The 24,021-nt window shown below is 39.5% G+C and overlaps 1 protein-coding gene across 1 annotated transcript in view; it reads right to left on the bottom strand.

Moving 5' to 3' along the window:
- The window catches only part of LOC131226738 (uncharacterized), a 35,777-nt gene extending 14,364 nt beyond the window's left edge, over positions 1 to 21,413 (bottom strand). Inside the window, exons 1-6 of the mRNA XM_058222421.1 lie at positions 21,173 to 21,413; positions 17,985 to 18,076; positions 17,114 to 17,185; positions 15,320 to 15,456; positions 15,139 to 15,194; positions 6,513 to 6,666 (exon numbers count right to left, since the gene is read on the bottom strand). Of these exons, the coding sequence (XP_058078404.1) occupies positions 6,513 to 6,666; positions 15,139 to 15,194; positions 15,320 to 15,456; positions 17,114 to 17,185; positions 17,985 to 18,076; positions 21,173 to 21,340 (679 nt within the window). The 5' untranslated portion in view covers positions 21,341 to 21,413. The remainder of the gene's footprint in view (positions 1 to 6,512; positions 6,667 to 15,138; positions 15,195 to 15,319; positions 15,457 to 17,113; positions 17,186 to 17,984; positions 18,077 to 21,172) is intronic.
- Between the last annotated feature and the right edge of the window lie 2,608 nt (positions 21,414 to 24,021).

The following is a 24,021-nucleotide window of genomic DNA, read 5'->3' as shown; positions in this document are numbered from 1 at the left end:
CCATCTTCTGCATTCCGTACTTTCTCAAAAGAACATGCTTCCTTAACATGCCTTCCTCCTATCCAAATCTCCAAACTCCAAAGGCATTTGCCTAGCAGCTTATTCCTCTTATCCAACCTGATGCAGGACACATGATTTAATGCTAGCATGCAACATGGAGATTATGAAAGAGTCTATAAAGTAATTCAATTAACAAAATATGTTAATCCACCAAGTAATTAAGAGTAAACAATAGGAAATAAAATTTGATTTAGCCTAAATCACATGCCCACATGCTAAGAAATCACATAAATCAATTAAAACTAAGCTCGATGGAAGGATAGAACTTCCAATTTAGCAAAACCACATTCCACACTCAAGAAATAGATTTGTAGGTTTTATGATTAGGGTTAGGAAGGAGAAAATATGAAATTTGAAGAATTAGGGTTCATGAGAATTGAGTATTTTGGAATTAGGGTTTTTTCAGAAATTGGAAAAATTCTAGGAAAGTTAGGGATTCTAGGTTTAGATTTAGGGTTTTGAGAATGGAAGAAAGGAGTTTTGATATAAGGATGATGGAAAGCCAAAAGGGGCTAGGTGGGATTCACACGTGTGGCCGTACGGTCACACGTGTAGCATGGGGTGGATGGGTTTAGGTTGGTTAGGGTTTGGATTGTGGATGGGTATGGGAAAATTAGGTTTGAGAGAAGACAAATATCTAGGATGAGAGAATGAAGAACCTAAAAAAAATACCTGAATGGGGGAGAAAAGAGAAGGTGTGGGAATAGATGGAGACCTCGCACCTCTGTTGATGAAAATTAGCCTCGTACCAATATTCCTTCCAAATCACATGGAAGTATCTTCAAATCGCATGAAGAGGGAAGAAGAAAGCAAGAGTTTTTCTCTCTTCTTTTTTTCATCACAAAATCTAATAGAGTTGGATCTCCACCCCTGTGCTTTTATTATTAAAAATTCAGCATAATTACAATTATGCCACTCACTTAAGTGAAGTAGCCCATCGTCCAAAATAAGAAAACTAAAACATTTATTATCAATCTCAACCATCAAATAAATCCTAAAAATAACAAAAAACAGAAAGCAAGATCAAAGTCCAATGGGCCCAGATTTAAAAGATCCGGTGGCCCAATAGCCTGATCGACAAGATCCAACAGTTGAATCGACACAAAATATAAATCCTGTGACAAAAATGATCTCCTAAGCAACCCACATGCATCATTCCACGGTGGGGTCTTCCTGATGCACGTCCAATGCATGTGGGGTCTTCAAAATGGTCCGAACTCGTCTCTCATCCACAAAGAAAGTTATGCTAATGTAGGTGGTCGTATCCGTCTCTGGTACACCTGAGTAGGTCCTTTGATGTCCCCATCACAACCTGCCACCCATTGCACATTTCGTCCCATTCTTCTAAGTGTCATTTGTGCTTCTCTTCCATTTCATTCCACAGGAAATCCAACGCAACAGGAGTAGAAAATCTTGACCTACCACACAGATTTATCTAGAAGAATAGATCTCCATTTTGAATCCTGTCTCTTCAGATTTAAGAGAAAGGCTGCAGGAAATATCAGAAAATGTAACAGAAAGACTGATGAATCCCAATAATCGGTAATCAAAACTAGTGATCACACACAACCCCTCTCTCTTATACTGGAGGGAACCAAAGGATAAACTCTAAATCTGATTTATTTATTTTTTCTCAGTGTAGCATAGGATTTGTTGCCATGCATCGAGGGTTCTTCATATAGACCTTGAAGTATGAGAGAATTTCTGGATTTGATTTCTTTTGCCATCTGTAGCTCCAAACCTGCCACCAAGGCTTCCATTCTAATAACGTACTAACAACTGCTAAAGTCTCTAAGATACCCAAAATCAACTAAAGAAAATCTGTCCCCAAAATCAACTAAAGAAAATCTGGAACTAAGGTTAAGATCTCTAATTCACTCCAAACACCCTATATACCAGCAAGTTGGGCCGTACATGCAATTGCATATATTGGGGAGTCAGGACACCATGGCCCATGCATTTTGTATACAGCCTTCTAGACAAGTATTCATCGTAACCATACAGCTGAGCGTTGTTCTACATCTGCGTGCACATAAAATCAACAACTGGTTGATGTCTGTGAGTGTGATTGAACACATGGACCATCTAGTTACATGTGCAGGTTCACCCAGGCCATCAGATTGATCCTACAGATGCACATTCCATCTTGTCCACTGATCTAATTCAGAATACTAATCAGGATTCAGGACCAGTGGATGGCCCTTCCATCGAAGTAATCTACATTGTCAGATGGTCCCCATCATGAATCTGGATGACTAAATCTTCCGGATACTCGATCAAGCCCCATGAATAACCTATTTTTGGCCTGAGATACATTCTGATGGTTCAATCTCCAATCAGCCAGCTTGAGTGAGCTGGACGCATCTCAAGTATGATCCTGGATTAAACAACAAAATTTTTAAAATAATAATAATAATAATAAATTATATGTAAAAAAAGGTATGATATTATATATAATGTCTACAAAAGAAGCATCAGAACTATAGAAATTTAGGCACGCATGCAAGGATACACAAATAAAGATACACTATTACCATATTACGAGGACAAAAGTACAGTGGCTGTTCTTAAGGGAGAAAGAAGATGGTACTTTCTCATCCTTATTTTAAGTAGATCAAGGTCATTTTGTAGTTTAGAATTTAAATTGTACTCGCAACTGTTCATGCAAATAGAGAATGATTCAATCTTGTTGCTGGTTGTGGTTAGATACACCAAATATCTTGGAGGTCGAGATTCACATGAAAGTGGGGTGAGGTATTAGGATATTCAACAAGCACACATGTTGATAGTGTATATCTGCAGCATTTCTTTTCATTTTTGGTAATTAAGCTGCGCCCGAACCCCAGACCTGAATGTTGGAAGGCACCCTGCCTGACATTGAGCTATGGGCTCAAGCCCTGCATCATAGAGTATGAGACCATAGTAATACAAGTAACGCACCCCTAATAACATTCATAATTCATTGACTTTTTTACTAGGTAGTCTATTCCAATTTTGTAAAACACAATACCATGAAATCCAGAATTAACATGGGTTATGTAATTATCATAGCCTATCTTACCTACACACTTCAAAAAGATAACGTCTCCTTTTTTTCTCAAGGTAACTATGTCAAACACTTAAATTTATAATTTGCTAGTTACCATGACCTTGGGTCTAAGGATTAGTCAAAGCTAGGACCATGAAGTAACAACATGACCTCAGATCTAAGGATTCGTTAAAGGTAATACATGATCAAGTCAATCCAATCCATACATGACCATATGACCAGAAAGAGACGAAGTGCACATATTAATTATGGCATCCAAGCTATTTACCAAACATATGTGGTCAGCTAGAAACTTGTTCTTAATAATTATATGCTCATGTGTATACTTGAGTGCATAAGGTAACTAAGAGGGCTGAATCATAATTAATGTCATAAACTATATACATATATTCATGGGATTTTGACCAAAAAAGCATTGTGGTATTCCCAAATGGCCCAAATACTAGAAGGATTAAACAAATACCCTACATAGTCACCCGACACCTTTTAAAAAAAGGTTGGGACGAAATTACCCCTGGCTGCCTTTTGCGTTGAGCCAGCATGTGACAGCTGCGAGAGAGATTTGGATGGGGTAAACACTGCGGGGCCCACTATAGTGTTTGCAAGAAATCCACACCGCTCACATGTTTTGTCAAATCATTTTATGACACGAGGCCAAAAATGAAGTAGATCCAAAGCTCAAGTGGACCACACAACAGAAAACAGTGGAGATCGTACGCCCACAGTTGAAACATTCATGGGACTACAAAAGCTTTGGATCAGGCTAATATTTTTTCTCTTTCAGTCCATCCCCATGCTAAGGAGTTTATGAGCATTTGGGCTACTTTATGAACAGTTTAGATTGCATATAAACATCACAGTGGAGCCTAGAAAAGTTTGAACGGTAGGCAATTCCTTAAAACTATTTTCAGTCATGCGGTCCACCTGAGTTTCAAATCTGTCCAATTTTTTGCCTCTTGTCTTGACATGATCTTCCAAAATGAATGAATGGAGTGGATTTCCCACAAACATCACAGTGAGCCCAACATAGCTTCCGGTGGTAGAAACTGCCTCCAAAAAGCTTTTCTCTCGAAATCCACATAAATGTACAGTGATGTGACGTGGATCGGGTAACCGGACCTATCTAGAGACGGATGGTCCTATGGGGCCCACTGTGAAGTATATATTTTATCCACGCCGTCCATCCATTTTGAAAGATCATTTTAGGGCATGAGCCTAAAAATGAAGCATATCAAAGGCTCGTGTGAACCACACCATAGAAAGCACTGAGATTGAAAACCTTTTAAGGGCCATAGAATTTTTAGATATAACTCATTTTTTGGCCCATGACATTAAATTAAATTCTAAATCTAATGGACGGAGTGGATTCGACATATAACCCATGGCAGGACCCACAACCCTTAACACATGACAACCTCGACCCTTACCAAGTTACAACCACAACCTCAACTCTTATAACATTGCAACCTCGACCCTTAACACATTACAACCACGACCTCAACCCTTACAACATTACGACCATGACCTCGACCCTCATAACATTACAACCTCGACCCTTAACACATTACAATCACGACCTCGACCTTTTACAACCTCACGACCTCGACCCTTACCAAATAACAACCACGACCTCGACCCTTAACACATTACAACCACAACCTCTACCCTTATAACATTACAACCTCGACCCTTACCAAATTACAATCACGACCTTTACCCTTATAACATTACAACCTCGACCCTGAACGCATTACAACCACGACCTCAACCCTTATAACATGACAATCTCAACCTTTAGCACATGACAATATCGACCTTTCACATGACAAACATGACCCATACCTTGACAACCTCGACCCTTATAACATGACGACCACGACCCAAACCCTTAACACATGACAACCTCGACCCTTAACGCATGAAGACCACGACCCAAACCCTTTACACATGACAACCACAACCCTTAACACATGACAACCACGACCCAGACCCTTAACGCACAACCTCAACCCTTAAAAAATGATATATGTTCATGTTCTTCCAAGGTAATGCATTAGAAAATCCAATTTTTATCTCCTTCATTGTATTCCACGTGATAACCACAACCATCATTATCTACCTCAAGTTCCTTCTGACAACCACGGCCATCCCTCTCTATCTACAACCAAAAGTAACTTACATCTGTAAGAAAATGTTATTCTAAAAAAATAAATAAATAAATAAAGAATTCATTTAAAATGTCTTCCACGTATCAGTGGCTTGCCCATATGCTGGAGAAGTTGATGGCGGTGAACGTACGCCGGAAAATGCTGTCGAAAGGAGTGGTGGTGGATCATTGGAAAACATTTTTGAAAAGGAAGAAGAAGCCCCAGGAAATTGCAAAGAAAGAAGAAAAAGAAGCTCCGTACAGATACCAAGTTCCAAGGACATGGGCAATTTGGTCCAAATAATTTTCAAAAACCTGTCAGATGACTACCCTCGGAATATTTGAAACTTCCCCTCCATTTAGAGATTTTTACCATACCTCAATGCTAGTACGGTCAAAATCCCTATATTCATTTGCTACATGTGTTCTATGTTTCAATTTGCGACCATCAAAAAGTCGTTTATACTTCTTGTCAAATCTGATCATTTCCTTTACAATGCCAATTGAAATATATGGGTTATGAGGCTGAATTTAGAAAAGGAAGTAGCCATAGGGAAAGTGCTTGTTCACCAACCAGACCAAGAACAAAGCAATCCAGCATTCTCCTTTCAAAAAGCCCGGTAACGGTTGAAGTCTAGAAAGACTAACATGGACTTATATCAGTGACAATTTTCACAAATATTCTCCTTAATTTAGAAAACTTTCAACTCAATCCTAAAATGAATTTTCAACTTCATAAGTTCAAAGAGTCATTTCAACATCAAGATGCACGGTCATTGTTACATGGAGCCCCTCCTTGGCATGTGCTTGTACTAGTTCAGCTGTGGGGGTTACTACTGGGCAAGGTGGGACCATGTATGCATGCATGTGGTGGCAATGTGCACCTCTGCCACAGCCGGTTCTAGAGCCAGGGTAAGAAAGGAAGGCTGATGTCAGTGGACAGCCGATTGTTACACTTACACTTTTGCCAGTCCATTTAAAAGCATACCAAAATGCAGGGAAAAATGACGATGATGATGATGATGATCACCAGGTAAAACTGTACAAGAGGGCTGGTGTCTGATGGGCAGCTGATTGATAAACTTTTGCCAATCTACCATTTAAAAGCAGACCCAAATTGCTGGGAAAGATGACAATGATGATAGGTGATCGATGACGGTGAACAGAAACTTGGGTGTCAAATAATCAGAGGTGAAAATCAACTTACAGCAGTAGCATTGTTCGTTATCTTGGTAACATTTCAAAACTTATACTCACGTTTTCCTTTGCTTTGTGAAGGTTCCGATCGCCGAGCCTGCTTAACATTTAAAGAGAAAACCATCTCACGCATTCTAGACTTGGTTTCTTTTCTAACATTAGGAATCGCTTTCCTTTGAGGCTCCCAATACTTAGACTTTAGCCAATCAAGTGCCTGAAATCATTGACATGAGGCACTAACATGAATAGATGGTTCTAGCTTATTATTCTACAAAAATGAAATATTCAACAAAAACTCCTAGGAATTATTCATGATCCAGATGAGAAAGGAAGATGGTTGAATATCTATCAACATCTCAAGCTGGTTCCATCTAGTTTTTCTCCTTTGTTCAGATTGGCAGTGATCAATTTGGAAGGTAATCTCCCACTGCCTGAATAAATTATTGCAAAGATATTCCCTCCTAGGGAAGTCATTATTGCATCTCTCCGGTCCCATCTCCCACTGTGATCAGCCAAAAGTGGAGGCTCCAAGGCTGGGAGAAACCCTCTGTATTTTACTGTCTCACAATTTCAGGCCGACGGTGGTTGAGAGCCATGCCTCTAATGTCTGGATCAGAGATGGGGAAGACCCTTGGTCTCTGCACTACATTATAAATTATATCAGATTCTATTTATCCAGGTTAAAATCTTTCATTTAACAGAGTGAGCTAGAATCAAATGATGTAGCTATGGCTTTGGCTTGTCAGGGCTCTGTTAGCCCAGATATGTATAGCAGAACTTCAGTTCCTTTTTATGCTTTAATGAATCTTATTTTGTGGTTGCTTGTTCAAAAAAATAAATAATAATTATGTTCACATGCAATTATTCCAAGCTCATGTTAGATGCATTCAGAGCGATAATCAGGAGGTACTAGTAGAAGACAATGACATCAATGAAAGGTGGAAAAGTAATTTTCAGAACTTGTTAAATAACCACTGTTTTGTGGTTGCTTGTTTAAAAAAAAAAAAAAAAATTATGTTCACATGCAATTATTCCAAGCTCATGTTAGATGCATTAAGAACGATAATCAGGAGGTACTAGTAGAAGACAATGACATAAATGAAAGGTGGAGAAGCTATTTTCAGAAGTAGTTAAATAACCACCACTGTAAAAGCATAGGTAGAGAAGGAACTATAAACTCAAATGACATTAGAGACCATAGATATTGTTGTGGGATTAGGATATCTGGAGTAAAAGAAGCCTTGAGAAACATTAAAATAGGAAAGGCCCTCCAACCAGATGGTAAACCAATAGAGGTTTGTAAGTGTACAGGAGATATTGGGTTAGTTTGGTTGACAAAGTTGTTCAACAAGATTGTAAGATCACATAAAAATGCCCAATGTATGGGGGGAAGTACCATAGTATCTATTTATAAGAATAAAGGAGACATGCAAAGGTGAACCGTCTATTTAAATCGGTTAGGTTACTCTTTCTTTACCTTTATACTTAATCTTTACCTATTTTCCCTATTATTTTAGGTTGTGTTTGGTTGCACCAAATGTCATTAAATTTAATTACTAATCAAACTAACTTGGTGCAAAATATCATCAAATTTTAAGATACTCAGTGCAACCAAGCACGCTTTTAATTAAAAATCTATAAGTAGCATGTAGCGCATGTCGCTTAGGCCTCACACTTCAAAGGGGCAAACACTACGCCACACGCTTTTCGCTATGTAAAACACCGACTGAAACCCATACAGCAAAGCATATAATACAAAAAGTCCCAATTAACTTAATCATACGCTGATGCAGGACAATTAACCACTTGCTCTAAAAGCTCAAACTGATAGAGCATGGCAAATCAATCCCTTTATCTCATAGCCAAAGCCCCACATCACATGGGGTTGGGGCCTCGGCCGAACCCCCCGCGTGGGCCCCACTTCACATGGGTTCCGCTTCACACGAGCCACCCACCTCACACGGAACGCCCGCCCCGAGTGTGCCCCTGCATCCCACAAGCCACCCCACTCGAGCCCGGTGTGAAAATGCCCCTGCATTATACGCTTTATCCGTTGGCCCTGCATTTGTGTGGTATCAAATCACTTATATCAGTGCCTGTTCAATGATTTGGCGTCTAAAAAGGACGGCCCCTTGTAAATTGGAGGTATGCCCACCACATTCCTTTCCAAGCCCAATTGCTAGGACCTTAGTGATGTGATTGGAGTAATATTTGTAACAGATGTATATGTTTATTAGAAAAAAAAAAAAAAAAAAAAAAGATAATAATATTATAAATTGTCATGAGGGGGTGACGTTAAATGATGGGCTTGGCACAGGTGATGATCAGGGCCCTTTTTAGGAATCCAACAGTACCAAAGGGCTAGCCAATTGAAACCCTTTGACTTTGACCTTTCATTAGGATCAATGAATATCTCTAAAAAAATTTAAAAGGGTCAAGGGTGTTTTGGTCATTTAACAAAAGTCTCATATGATTGTGAGAATAACATGGTTTGCTTCGGGGCATAATCTTGAGCAATCTTGAGCAACTTCCCCTCCTGCAATGATTCGATCCACGTTCATCTTCATGCCTAAAAACAAGTTTTGGAAGTGTTATAAGTGGGCCAAAAGGGTCTTTTTCTCTGTTAGGCCTTAACTAGCCCATGGGCCTAAGAGATCTCAAAGAAGGGAATTAGTAGGGGACGCCCAACAATATTCTACACGCTTTTGAGAGTTAAAACCCCAAGGCTTGGTGATAGAAGAAAAACATTGGATTCTTGTGGCCACTCTTAGAGCCAAACGCCTCCGTTTTCGTGATCTTGGGCAGTTGCACCCAAAACATGCAAGGATCGACATCTCATTGTTGTTCACGGAGTTGCAACATTGTTTTGAAGCCTTTTGACCCTTGTCGGGAGTCAAAATTTGGCCTCCTATTGATCAATTGGACGAAAATCTCTTCTTCTTTTTTACTTGGACAAAAATCGGTATTGAAGCACTATATTTGGCAATGATGGGCGAGGACTTCTACATTGCCGCTTCTTATTCATCAGTACAACAAGTGTCAATATTTTATTTCAGCAAACCTACATTACTTATCTCCTACTTGATAGAGTGATTTGTGTTGTATTGTTGGTTTATGTTAATTTCTCTTCTCATTACTACGCTCTTGAGCTGTTTGTTAAATTGCCTAGCCATACAAATCATATCAATTTGCTTCCGGATCAACCCTTTTACATCACTTAGCCAAGATAAGCAAATCAATATGATAGAGAGCAAATCAATATGATAGAGTGATTTGTGTCGTATTGTTGGTTTATGCTAATTTCTCTTATCATTACTACGCTCTCGAGGTGTTTGTTAAATTGCCTGGCCATACAAATCATATTAATTTGCTTCCGGATCAACCCTTCTACATCACTTAGCTAGGATTTTATATGATCTTCCAATCATACTAATATAGGCATGAAATCTTTCAAGCACATTGCACCATCTTTCTTGGGACTAAGGATGACAAACAAGGCTCCCAAGTCTTTAGAAATCCTGCCTCTATTTTTGGAATTCAGCTATAAACTCCCAAAGGTCTCCTTTCACGGTCTTCTAAAACAATCAAAGAAAGCAACTAGGAAATTGTAAGGACTAGGGGGCTTGTCATTTCCCAGGCTTGACATGGCTTTGAACTCCTTCTCTTCACTACGTTGTTCCACTCAATCTGCTTCTCCTAGGCTAATCTGACCAAACCCCAACTTGTCCAAACTAGGATAGTCCCACCCATCAGCAGTAAGTAGCTATGAATTCTGTGTTCCTTCACCTATCATTAGGCCCATGGAAGAAACTCATATTTTTGTCTCAGGTCGCTCAAGATCGTTGCTTCCACATGATTTATCTTCATGGAATTTCCTAATGTGTTGAATTTCAAGAGATTTCTATCTCTTTTCTCTATCGATGATGATAAGATTTCATCAGATTGTGCAGCGGAATTCGATTTTCTCCGAATCCAAAATTTAAATCCTAATCTCAAGATCTCCCGAATACGAACATATACAATTTCTAGAATGAAATAACTAACTTGAGAAAGTTAGATCATACTTGGAATCTGACGATATGTGTTGATCCAATGTCAATGATGGTCCTCAAAACCTAGGAGGTCTCTCCTCGATCTATCCCAGTACCGAAGGGATCTAGATAGCCCAAGAAATTTCCTCTGGTAGGTGTCAAGGAATCCCACAACCATCTCCAAGGATGGACCACACAGAGATGGAGGAAATTTATGAAAAACTCATTTACTCTCCCTATACACTTTTCTCTCATTGCTCTAGTTCACCGCCCAATAGGAAAGGGTGTCTGGGGCTTCTCGTATCAACTCCTCTAGGATATGATCAAACAAATAATGAAGAAGTTAGGGTTTTAAGGGAACACCAGCATGATACTTTGCCACCCTATGCACAACTTTGTAACCTACTATCAGAGAAGTGTGTCGATATGCCACATCTATGCATATACTCGTGATTTAATCCCTCCACTGCCATGGCCATCCACTAATGATCGCATCCCATGCCAATCAAAAGTGGACCATCAAGTTATCATCAAGTGCGATCAAAGCAGTTTTAACGGTTAAAAACCTTTGAAAAACCGATTAAAACAATCATATTGTTGGGTCCAGCGGATAAACCACTTGATGAGTCCCTGATTTATTCAAGTCAAAGTCATAAACATATTCCTAAGCAAACCAGTGGATCCCTTATTAGACCGTGCAAGAATCAACAGCTCCTGATAGAAGTACCAAGCTACATCCACTTATATTGGCCCCTGCATGGACCTAGTAGGAAGCGTTAAAGCCGACCAATCAAAATCATGACCCTTACACGTCTTCAAGTCTAAGGATTAATCATCTTTCATGCATAATGAAGTCCTGATCTCACGATCACAGTCCACGCTAATGGGCCCTTAGACTGTTGACTTGATCTCGATCCACCAATGCAAGTGACCAAAGATCCAAACATGGATCCTTTGTTCATGGCACACTCAAGACTCTTATGCAAGGTAAGGGTAAGGGTAAGGCATAAACCGACACCAAGTCAGTTCCCAATGGTGGAGATTGTTCATCCTAACCCAAGTCAGTCCCCTCACACAAGATGATCGTATATCTCATGAACTAATGTCCACAGGTGTGTCCCATGCACCTGTGACGGTCATGGTCTAACAAGGTACGAAGATCCAGGGACCACAACTCTCACAGGTCAATGACCGTCATGTCCAATCTCAAGTTCTCAAAGACTATCAGAGGAATCACTCCTTAACAAACCCATAATGAAGATTCAAAGCAACACTACGTACTGAGAATCAATGGGATGTCCACCAAGGACTCATGGTCAGCATGACCTACAGCTAAGATCACCCTAATCACATCTACACGGTTAATTGATTATAGCTCACATTTGTTTTTCAAAGCACTGGCTCCAAGCCTCCAACAGATGATCCCATGGTGTGTCGTAAAGGCCGTTACATAAAGGTAATGGTGGCAACCATTGCACCCTATGGGGTGGTAAAAATGACCCGTAAAGACCATTACAACCCCTGTAACGGCCCGTTAAACCTCCCGTAATGGTCCATTACAAGGTCGATATAGGTTTTTTGGATTTTTTTTCAATTAAAATTTAAAAAAAAAAGGAGAGAGAGAGAGAGAGAGAGAGAGAGAGAGAGAGAGAGAGAGAGAGACGGCTGTCACACCCCATATCGTAAAGGTAACAATGGTGGTCGTTACGGCCACCGTACCGTTATGGAATACCTTGGATGATCCTATTGATTCTTCCTTCAAATTTAAACCATGTATTTGCTAAAGTATAGTAGATTTGGCACTCCCACCAAACCAAAGTAATCTCATTTCCATGCTTTGATGCACTCTTCCAACTTTTTCAACTTCACCATAAGCTCGAGATCATCAGCCCACCCACCCTTATAAAAGTGTTCAATCATTCCCGCAACTTTCCAAAGAAACCATCCTCATCAAGCCACATTGAACTCAAAAAGAAATGGGATTGGTTTCCAGGATTCAATGCTCAAGTCACGAATGACTAGGCAGTGATAAAAAGTAGGCGTAGGATGTCATACAGCGTTACGGCCAGATAGTGCTCTTCCCAATCTCTAGAAATAAGCAATCTATCTAGCCTGGACATTGATGTGATATCACCACTAGTTGTCCAAGTACTAATCTAGATGTAATGGGGAAAGATTATAAGGAGATAAGATGTATATCACATGTTTGTCCTAGATATCATACATACATGTCACATGTAGGGAGATAGGACTCTTGACATCTAACTTAAAGCATTTAGCAACAGATCCTTTCGCAATAGCAATTGTCACAATTATTATTTAACAAACTACTTATTCTAAAAGTGAATTTCCACAAAGAAATCAAATTCTAATAAATTCCATCATCGAACTTGCCATCCAGGGTAGAAAATGTTTAGTGATTCATGAAATTCAGGCAGTAGTAATAATTAGGTTCAGTGGGTCCAGCTCCATGGTTCAGTGGTAGACTGACTCTGTTTCAACATTGAGATCATGGGATTGAGTGCCCATGTGGGGTGGGTGGGTGGGTGGGTGGGCAAGTGCGTGGGGTGTGGTTGTGGGTGTAAAAAAGAAAAAAGTTCAATAATTTCAAGATGTGGCGGAAAAGAGTATTAGTGTGTAAAACACAAATTCATCTGTTTATCATCTGTTCCATAACATGCCCAAATAAATTGTCCAATAACATTGTTTGTATGAGATTTTCAATCCTCTGCAGAAACAATCACAGTAACTTGATTATCATAATGTGAAAAACTGCCTTGGCTTCACACTTCAAATAAAAAAAAAAGACCTTTGCATCCATGCCAACCAAAATCTGAGATTCAAGAACCCATTTTTACTGAGCTAGAATACCGCCAGATTATTCAGAGAGCATTTTAGAATAAAACAATTGTATTCTATGGAATAGTTTCTTACATGCTAGAATTCCATTCCATCAATTTTTTAGCAGTACCGACTTTAGATTGTTAGACTAAAGTTTGATACAGCTCAAAGGTAACTGTTGAATTTGACTTTTGACAGTTCTTTGGACCATTTCTTGTCCCCCTTGCACAAGGGCCATGCTAATATGATCTGTAGTCTGTACAGTTCCAATTTTATCCAATGTCTCCAAATATAGATTGATTTTTTTAACTTTCACATTACTTTTTGCAGTCTTTTAGCACATTTACAGTAAAACAAACTCACCCCATAATCAGACCCATCGTACCTCGATCTGGAACACAACAAATTCCAATACCTACGGAACTGATGGAATGCCTTGAAAGACTCCAAAGGTTCGAAAATGATTGTGAGGATAAAAGTAATTTCTTAGAGTAATGATCCAGCATGAATCATTCTTACATTTTCATGGTGAATACACCTGCATGGGTGGGTCCACCTATGATCACAGTGGACCACTAGATAGCAGTAAGGTATTCAAAATCGGTAATGTAACGGCCATTATGTAACAGAAACAGTCATAACTGTTACGTGTTACGGCATCGAAATGGCCATAAAGGCCCTATAACGTTCCGGAACGGCCCTGTAATGGCCCCGTAATGGTCATGTAACAGTTTCTTCAAAAAATACAAAAGGGTCGTAATGGCCGTTATGGCCCGTATCATAACAGTAATGGTGGTGGCCGTTACGGCCACCGTTACCATTTTGAAACACCTTGGATAGCAGGGATCCACCATGGATTGCATAAGGCCACAATCACTTTGATTGGATGATCACGGCCATAAGAGTAAGTCCTGAAAAATGGACGGTCAGACCACTTTACCCTTGTCATCCATTTTCAGGCGCTTATTCAGATCGAGGTGATCGTGGGGCCATATGTGATCCATGGTGGAACCGTCCATTACAATGGTAATTGGATATATTATATACAGTGATCCACTTGGGCCTCACAGGAATCTGCTCGTCATGAGGCATGAAGATTCGTGCTGGAACATAGATGTAATTTCTTCTAGTGTTTTGTTGTGGCTTAATGAGGACAACAGAATTTTTCTTGAAACCTACCAGTAAATGAGATTTCCAATACTATAACTTCCCAAGACAATTTCTTCATTCAAGATGAACTTGTGATGGACGGTCTTTAAATCTAGCTCTTTCTAAGAAATACTAATATTCAATGCAAAATAGACACAGAAACTGTTTTGGAACTCAATGAAGACTTTATATGCATTTTCTTCTTGGAGTTAGCTCAATGAAGACTCTATATGCATTTTCTTCTTGGAGTTAGCTCCAAGATTAAGAACCCCTTCAATATCCATCACTTGTATTTGACAACAATCCTTATGACAATAGAAACTGTACTGATAGAATTACTATTTTCCAGCTGAAATTCCTCAGAGCAGTGTAGGTCTAGCCCTTCAATGAATATTTTATATGCATTTTCTTCTTGGAGTCAGCTCAATGAAGACTTTATATGCATTTTCTTCTAGGAGTTGGCTCAATGAAGACTTTATATGCATTTTCTTCTTGGAGCTAGCTCCAATATTAAGAACGCCCTCAATATCCATCACTTGTATTTGACAACATTCCTTACGAACATAGAAACTGTACTAAAAGAATTACTATTTTCCAGCTGAAATTCATCAGAACAATGCAGGTCTAGTCTATGCAATCAATGAATGAATGGTTTAATCAAATACCTTCACACTCGCAGAGCGAACCAACGGAAGTGAAGGAAGACCACGGTGAGAGCCCTCTAATATGGAAGTGTAGCGAGAAAACATATTAGAACTTGCTCTCATTAAATTGCAACTAAAGTAAGCAAGAAATTGACCACAATTAAACAAAATAACAATAACGATAACGAACGGGTCTCCTCACCATGACGAATATCAACCAGCATACGCGGGATACCAATTTCCTCAGCCAAAACGGAAATTGAAAGTCTCACGCCCTTTTTCTTGAATGGTAGAGTTCTCATTTCTTTACAAGACTTCTCAACAAAACCATTCACAAGCCTTCACAAATTAAATTGAAGTGTGTAAGTCGACTACTCTTTCTTGAAGAATGGATGAAATAATAAGTGAAAAGCAGACAAGCTAAATGGTGAGGCTGAGAGAGAGAGAGAGAGAGAGAGAGAGAGAGCCAATAACAATCATCAACCAACCAAACTCAAAAAATACTAGATCCATTAGAGAACCAGAACATCATAGTTGGGATTTCCCTATTCAAGACCATATGTGCAAAGAAAGCTTGTGGATTCAAATTGGTGTCAAACTATGTTGCATGGACACAGATACAAGTGTTAGAATCCAGCACAGTTCAGAGTGTAGGATCCACCAGACCATGAAAAACAGAATCTATAGAGTTGCAGATTCGGCAGTTTTTTTTTTTATTCAGCAGATCATTTTAATTAATTTATAACTGAATATTTATAATTCGTCTTCTGAGCAAGTAGTTTTACTTTTGAGAGAGTAATCCCATGACAAGTTTTTTTTTTCCGAAAATTTCTGTAACAAGTTGTTTTGCGTTTAAAAATAGTTTTAATTTGTTGTATCAAGGTAAGAATATATCGCAAGAAGATTCTTTGCATTTAGGCGTCTAAACAGTTGCATTTGATAGGAATCAGCTGGGAGAAAGATCAGGGTGTCTGCCCAAGGATCCATATGCGTTGGTGTTGGATTCTTCTGGCAATCAATATGGATCATACTTAGCAGAAACCATGTGAGAAGTTACATTGAACAGACCAAGTCATGAGTTGATTTGGTCATATCTTTTGAGCTTGTGAGCTTATTTCAAAAAAGCATGGAGTGAGTATTCCCGAGTCTCTGCCAATTTGAAGAAAACACTATCGCACCAAATGATTTGACTAGAGTCCAAAATTAGTTGAGTCAATTGGCCTTAGTCTCACTCTCAGCTTAATTGATCGATGTCTTAGACATTGACACGCAAGCTTCGAGGAAATGCTTTGCACATGGGCACTAGCAAAATACGACCTTATCACCAAAATAAACATGAGAGTACTAAAAAGATAGAGGAAAGCATGTAAACTACCTTGTACATATGATGCAGGAGGCCACAAGGTAGGACCCATTGTGGGACCATGCGATTCGGGAACCCGTACAACGCGGGGATTGCCCACGGGGAGGACTCGCCTAGGTTGGCCTAGGAGAGCCAGAATATATGGATAAATTGATACTCCCCCAACAGCTCTAGAGCTTTTGGTATGTTGGTCGGTTGTTCGCTAACAAGTAGTATCAAAGTGGGAGCCCAAGAATCGAGTCTCCTCACCGGTGTGGGTGGATGATACTGGGGCATCTTGGTGTGACTCCAAGGATGCACCGTATCTCGACACTAGGGGTGGGGTGGCCCATGAGGTGAGGCCTGTGAGATGCAGGATGGTCACGAGGTGAGATCTATTATGGGAACGTGCGATTCGGGGACCCATGCGACAAGGGGTTGCCCACGGGGAGGACTCGCCTGGGTTTGCCTGGGTGAGCCAGAATATAGTGATAAATTGGTACTCCCCCAACAGCTCTGGAGCTTTTGGTGTGTTGGTCGGTTGTCTGCTATCAACATATTTCCACTGACATAACCACTCCAAAAACAAAAACTAAAAAAACTAAAAAAACTATAAAAAAAAAGGCAAATGTTTTCTATGGAAACATATCTCACCTAATGATCGCCATGCAGTATGACATTGCAAGCATCTCATCAGAGCTCATAGCATCATTGGCCAGTCCCTCCCTGCACGCACCATCAACCAGGAATGAAAAATAAGCAATCAAATCAATGGGGTTTAAAAGGGAACAAAAACAAATAAAAATCACAAGCAGATAGTAAGTAAAAGAAGTTTTTCAAGCTTTAATCATGTAAAGCATTCTACGGCACTAGGAGGCACCTATATCCATACATCTATTGCCAATTAGCTTTTTATCAGGAACATCATAAAGCATGTTGTTTTTACATGAATGCATACATGAATGTATAAAAGAAAATGCTAACATCCCCAACTTCATGGAGGCGTTAGTATCATCAACAAGGCTATTAATTGACTCGTATAATGGTTAACCATCGGTCTGAACTGTCCATTTATTCCTACGACTACAGTCTAGCCATGCCACAAACATCGCGCCACTAGGATATTCATATCCATCCGATCAATAGCATGAAATATGGATGGTCAAGATCAAACTGAGAAAAAAAAATAGGTCAAATCCTCATCTCGAAACATCTAAATGTCAAGATAACTCCTAAATAATAGTAGCGAATATTGTTGTAAAAATTAAAAGAAAAAAAAAAAAAAAAAACATTTGCTTATAAATTGACATGAGAAAAATCCATGCTTGAGTTGCCATGTCATTGAACATATTATGTTGGCAAAGTTATGAATTACAATTAGAGTGTTAATCCACCAATATATTTCTCACCATACATGGCAAAGATTCCATCCACGGGTAGGCCTATCATATGAACATTTCAAATTGTAATCACCCAATATCTCACAAAAATTTAGAAAGAAAATATTATATGATCAAATATATACCCAAAAGAAGGATCCTTCTGCCGAACTTCAATAATCGCTGCCGTTACTTCAACCGCTACGGGAAGGGGCCCCCTTGCTTGCCATGCCGATATCTGAAAACCAAAACAACAAAGAATAAATAAGAGAAATGATAAATTGCTCTCGGAGCACTATAGACTGTCCAACAGATAAATCCAGACTGCCCATTAGGTCGAGCACATTTCCAACCCTATGCAGAAGATAGAAAAACAAAAACAAAGGAAGAAAGAAAAAGCAGCTAGATGATGCAAACCAATCTTAAACTAGCCATCATTTTTTACAGCCATCTGCTTTCTAAGCCCTAGACAGGATGGGTGAGATTGCAAGATGGAAGTGATTCTTGACAACAATAAGCAATCCATGAGAGGCCCCAACAAATTGATGGCTCAAATTGTCAATAGGACCTATTTTTATACCAACAACCTTCACCCTCAACTTTAGGATGGCACAAATTGTGGCTCGGACCTTTTCTCTACCAACAATATTCACTGTCCATTTTAGGCTACAACATGGATGGTTATGACCGTCCACTTGGTGAAATTCTTGCATGGTAGTCCATGAAATGTGTTGGACCTAATGGATAGTGGATCAATCAATTTGACTGCCACGATGTCCAGATGCAACTAGGAGCAATATGACTTATAGTATTGCTCTAAGAGGACTTGAACATCTCTTAACGAATTAGAGCTCTGGACATTTTTGCCTCGTAATTAGTCTTCACAACATTGGTTAAGAGGGGGTAAATTCATCAACTACTTGGCAGGAAACAATTGAGATTTTATGGCACAAGGGACAACTTAGATTGCACCTGCTCCTTTCACTTCTTTTAATGTGTATAGCCCGCACTGACCTCTCGTCTTCTTCCCAGCGTATAGCCCACACGAAACATTTAATTAGAGAGACCAATTGACACAGTATTCAAAAATGATTATGTAAAGGTCATTACATAACAATAACAGTGGGACCCATTACGCGATACAAGGTTGTAATGCCCATGCTTAAAAAATGGCTTGTAAGGCTTTAACAAGCTGCCATGGTGACCATTACAAGCTTGTAACAGGCATAAATGGGGCATCAAGAGCTTAAACGGGCTCATAACGATCCACTATAGGGCCAATATGGTTTCTTCCTTCAAAAGTTTTTTGACTACAGAACCGTAATGGCCATTATGGCCCATATCATAGGAAACAAGCCATTATGGTTAACATTACCATTATTAAATACCTTACCAAGTGTCAAAGGCGTTGTGGGGCCCATCCTTGTGACTATGTGACATACTCTATATATCTATTGCGTCGGCTTAAGTTAGGACATCAACCCAAACATTAGATGGATCGGGGACTCACCTAGACCACAACAAGAGAAACAATAAAGATGGGTTGCCCATTGTTCCTCTCTATGTCACACACCTGCATATAGCCTCACCTTTCCCTCCCCCTCTCTCCCCCATTTATTAGCCTTTCTACTTTTTGGTAATGAGGAATTATGCAATCATGATGCATTATAACATAAATAATGTGTTGATGCACGGCAAATCATTGATCAAGACTGTTGTGTTGATCTATTATGTGCTAATGCAGATGAGAGATCCCAAAAAAAGTTCTCGGCACATCGACCTGTAACCTACAAGGAGATGGTCAAGAGAAAAATAAAGTCAAGTCAAAAGTGGCCCAAGATTGTACAACTGCAATCTTCCAATCTACAAGAAACCCTACAACATCAACTGTCTGGATCGACAAAACCATGGGCTCCAACTGGCAACTATATGGGTCAAGTGCATCAAGGATTCATAATTCCTTTATGGTAATAATAATAAGACTCGGACGAGTACCATGTGACTTGTCCAAGTCAACTTGAAAACAATTGAAACTGATCCTGCCCAACACCACAAATCACCCCTGACCGAAACGCATCATAACTCAACTGGATAGCTGATAAGTTAGTTTGAGTCGTTTAGGGGTCACTTGAATGCTTGTAAAATCCTTAGTTGTAAAGGGTTTGCAAGTAAACACTTTATAGGTAGGTGTTTGGATGCAAATAAGTGTTTACAAGTTGTAAACACTTTCCAGGCAAACTCTTCTTTTCTTTTGTAGCAAAAACCTATGTTTCACATTATAAGTCTTTACACCTAAAAAGACATTATATATTGCAAAACACAATAGTTGATACATACACATGTTATGTAGGGCCCACAATGATGTGTATAGTACATGCAATTTTCCTATCATGTACATCCCTTATGCTCCCCCAAAAAAAAAAAAAGAGGGCTGATTAATCATCAGGTGGACCACATGACAGGGAACAGTTGGGATGGGACACCCAACATTGAATTCCTTCAAGATTGTGTAGGGCCCACTTTGATGAGTACATGACATCCAATCCACCCAGCATGTGCATCCCTTCATGCCCTCCTAGGTCCCTAAAAAATGAAACCCTTTTTATATGATTCGGAGATTTTGGCGAGATTTTCCACCCCAAGCTCTATATGATGTGAATACTTATACTTCCATAAACACTTCACAAGTTAGCCAAACACATAAACTATTTACTTGTAAACACTTCACCACTTATCATGTAACACTTTACGCTAAAACTCTGTCAAGTGTAAAGAATTTACAGCTTAAACTGTAGAGGCAATGAAACAACCCCTTATTGGACAGCTAAAATTAAAAATACCCAATGGTCTTATTTCAACAAACAAGTCTCCACTAATCAAAAGTTAGAATTTTGCAACCAATCTAATTTTTGGACTGTAACTTGACAACAGTGAGTTCCATAATTTAGCCCGTATAGCTTGAATTAAAGCATGCCACGTGTACCATTTCTAAGTGCCTGTGTATCAAGCATCATAAGCAGCCAGAGTATCAAATAACTCGCCAATGAGAATAAAGACTCGGACGAGTCCAATGCGACTCATCTGAGTCGACTCGGACTCGGTCGGCCCAATCAAGAATAACACCACGAGTCACCATGACTAGGACGAGTCAGTCCGAGTCGCCTAGTCATTTAATCATGAATACAATACCGCAGTAGTTGCACGAACTCCTTCACTCTCAGCAGAGTTGGAAGGGCGTACTTATCATTCAGATGGGTGTCGATATCAATTCCCAAAACAGAAACAAAAAACGAAATTAGGGTTTTGAATTAGGGCTTGGAAAGAATGGTTTTACTCTTCGGAGAGCGGCAGCGACGGAGTCTGGCGAAGGAGAGAAGAGAGATTTCCTGACGTAATTCCATTCGTCCCAGTTCAGCCATGGAACGAGCTTGTAGGTCACGTGCTGTGGCTCGGAAGTCACGTGCTGGAGTTCCTCAATCTCGGCATGCGCTTCCTCCGCCATTGAAACGAAGGGTCGAGCTCCGAAACGCGGAGGAATTACGAGTACAATGCTCGGGTTTGGGCGCCGATTGGGTATTACCCCAACTAGGACTTAGCTAGACACGGACGGTCCTGTCGTGGGGAGGGGGGGGGGGAAGGGGGGGCGCGGCCGATTAGATACTGACATGGTCAGTAGCCAAATGGCTACTGAAGTGACGTCACCAAGTTCTGTGGACCCCACCATGATGCATGTGTTGTATCCATACCGTCCATCCATTTGGAGAGATCGTTTTATGGCATGAGAAAAATAATGAGATAGATCTAAAGTTCAAGTGGACCCCACCATAGAAAACAGTGGGGACAGTGACATTCACCGTTCAAAACTTTTTAGGGCCATAGAAGTTTCCGATCAAGCTTCATCTGTCCATCTGTCCATGTGTTAACTTATGAATAGGTTGGATCTAAAAAATACATCATGGTGGGCCCTATAAATGTTTCAACGGTGAGTGTGACTAATCCCACCGTTTTCGCTTACGGGTCCATTTGATCCATCTCATCCTTTTTCTCATATCATAAAACGATTTATGATGATCTCCACGGATGGTTAGACAGTATGGATACAACACATGAATCATGCATCATGGTGGGTCCACAGAGCTTGGTTATGTTGACGTCACTTCAGTAGTGATCTGGCTACTCACCTTGTTAGTATCTAATCCATGGCCCTATCGGGGGCTCTGTGAGGCCCACCGCAATGTACATGTTTTATCAACACCGTCCATCTATTTTTAAAGATCATTTGAGGGTATGTTTTCAAAAAGGAGGTAGATTGAATGCTCCGTTGGACCACAACACATGAAGAAGCTGGGATTGAAACATTGCCTTGAAAACCTACAGGGGCACACAAGTATTGGATAAAGCTGCGTTTATGTTTTTACCTTCAAGCGGATTTGGTGAGGCCCCTTACTCGCCCAAGACGGTGTTGCCCTTACATTGCCCTCAAAAATAAAGCATATCCAATTATCAGATCATGTGGACCATATTATAGGAATTAGTGTTGATCGACCATTAATAAGTTACAAAAATTTTGGATCAAGCTGTATCTGTTTTTCATTTCATCAAGGCTTATGTGACCTTTTTAACAGTTTGGAGGATTAATAAACACTACGGCAATATTAAGGGCCTGTTTGGAAGTGCATGTTTAGAATCCCTGCCCTGGATTTGAAATCCTCTTATTGTGTTTGATACCCTAGGTTCAAAATCAACTTTAATTCAAAAGTAACTATGCATAATACATTTAAAGTGATTTTAATTTAATTACTAAATCAACTTTAATATCTCTAATTAGTGAATATATGTAATATTTGACACAATAGTTGTAATAAGCCCACTAAAATATATGTTTTGTTCAAAAATGATGAAATTCCAAGTCTCAAAAGTGCCACGAGCACAAAATCACGTCCAAGTGACTAACTAATGAATTTTAACAGTTGTTTTATATATACAATGTTTTGACAGCATTGATCATTGTATTAAAGTAATTGTAGTGATGCAATTGATAATCAATTTTTTTGGAATATCATTGTGGGCCATGTGTCCAATAAATTAATGGCCTAGTGACACACATGTTACATATGAAACTCTTACAAAGATTTTAATGCAGTCCAAGCTATCACCGTGGATTTCAAACATCTGCCCCTATTACCTTATGGTGCCAAACAAACAGGGGGATTCAAAACCATGTTAAATCCATCATGCCAAATGACCCCTAAGGTGAACCCCCTACGGCCTGTTTGATTTTTCGGCTCAAGTGTAATTACTATGCAAATGGGTAATAATTATTTACCTGGGCAATTACCACATCTTTCCCAATGCAGATGTGACAACTTACCTTTTCAACACATAAATCAAGAAATTTACAACATCAATGTGGGGCCTATCATGATGTATGTTACTTATCCACACCGCTCATTTGTTATGCCAACCAAATTTATGGCATGAGTAAAAAAATGACGCGGATCCAAAGGTCAAGTAGACCACACCACAGGAAACAACGAAAATCAAACGACTACTATTAAAAACTTATTGGGGCCCTTAAAAGTTTTGGATCAAACTGATATTTGTGCTTTCCCCTTATCCACACATGTGTGACCCTATAAACGGGTTAGATGAAGAAAAAACATCAATGTGGGCCCAATGAAGAAAATAACTTTCAATGGCGGACGAATTAAGACCACTGTTTCCTTTTGTGTGGGCCATTTGAGTGTTAGATCTGCCTCATTTTTTCGTTAATACTCCAAAATGTTCTAATAAAAATAGAAGGACGGTGTGGATATATCATATACATTACGGTGAGGTCCACATATTTAAGTCAACACTTTTGTTTAGATTTTCGAGGTGGAATTACTCTCATATTTTCAAACAACGTGGAAAAGTAATAATTACTTGTTTACCTGATTCACATGTATCATGGAAAATCAAACGGGCCCTAAGAAGTTTTTAATGGCTAGGTGTTTAATAATCATTGTTTCTTGTAACATGGCCCACCTGGTTATTAGATATACTTCATTTTTTACATTGCTTTAAAATCATATCAAAAAACGAATGAATAGTATAAATACAAAATATATACAATTAAGCGGGCCCCATAATAAAAGCAGCAGGTAAAGGTACGTGTTCCCTTATGAATAGGTCAGATGACAA

This window comes from Magnolia sinica, chromosome 15 (genome assembly GCF_029962835.1).
Source record: "Magnolia sinica isolate HGM2019 chromosome 15, MsV1, whole genome shotgun sequence".
NCBI classification, from domain to species: Eukaryota; Viridiplantae; Streptophyta; class Magnoliopsida; order Magnoliales; family Magnoliaceae; genus Magnolia; species Magnolia sinica.
The sequence above is the reverse complement of the archived record's forward strand: the minus strand, read 5'-3'. Positions and strand labels throughout refer to the sequence as shown.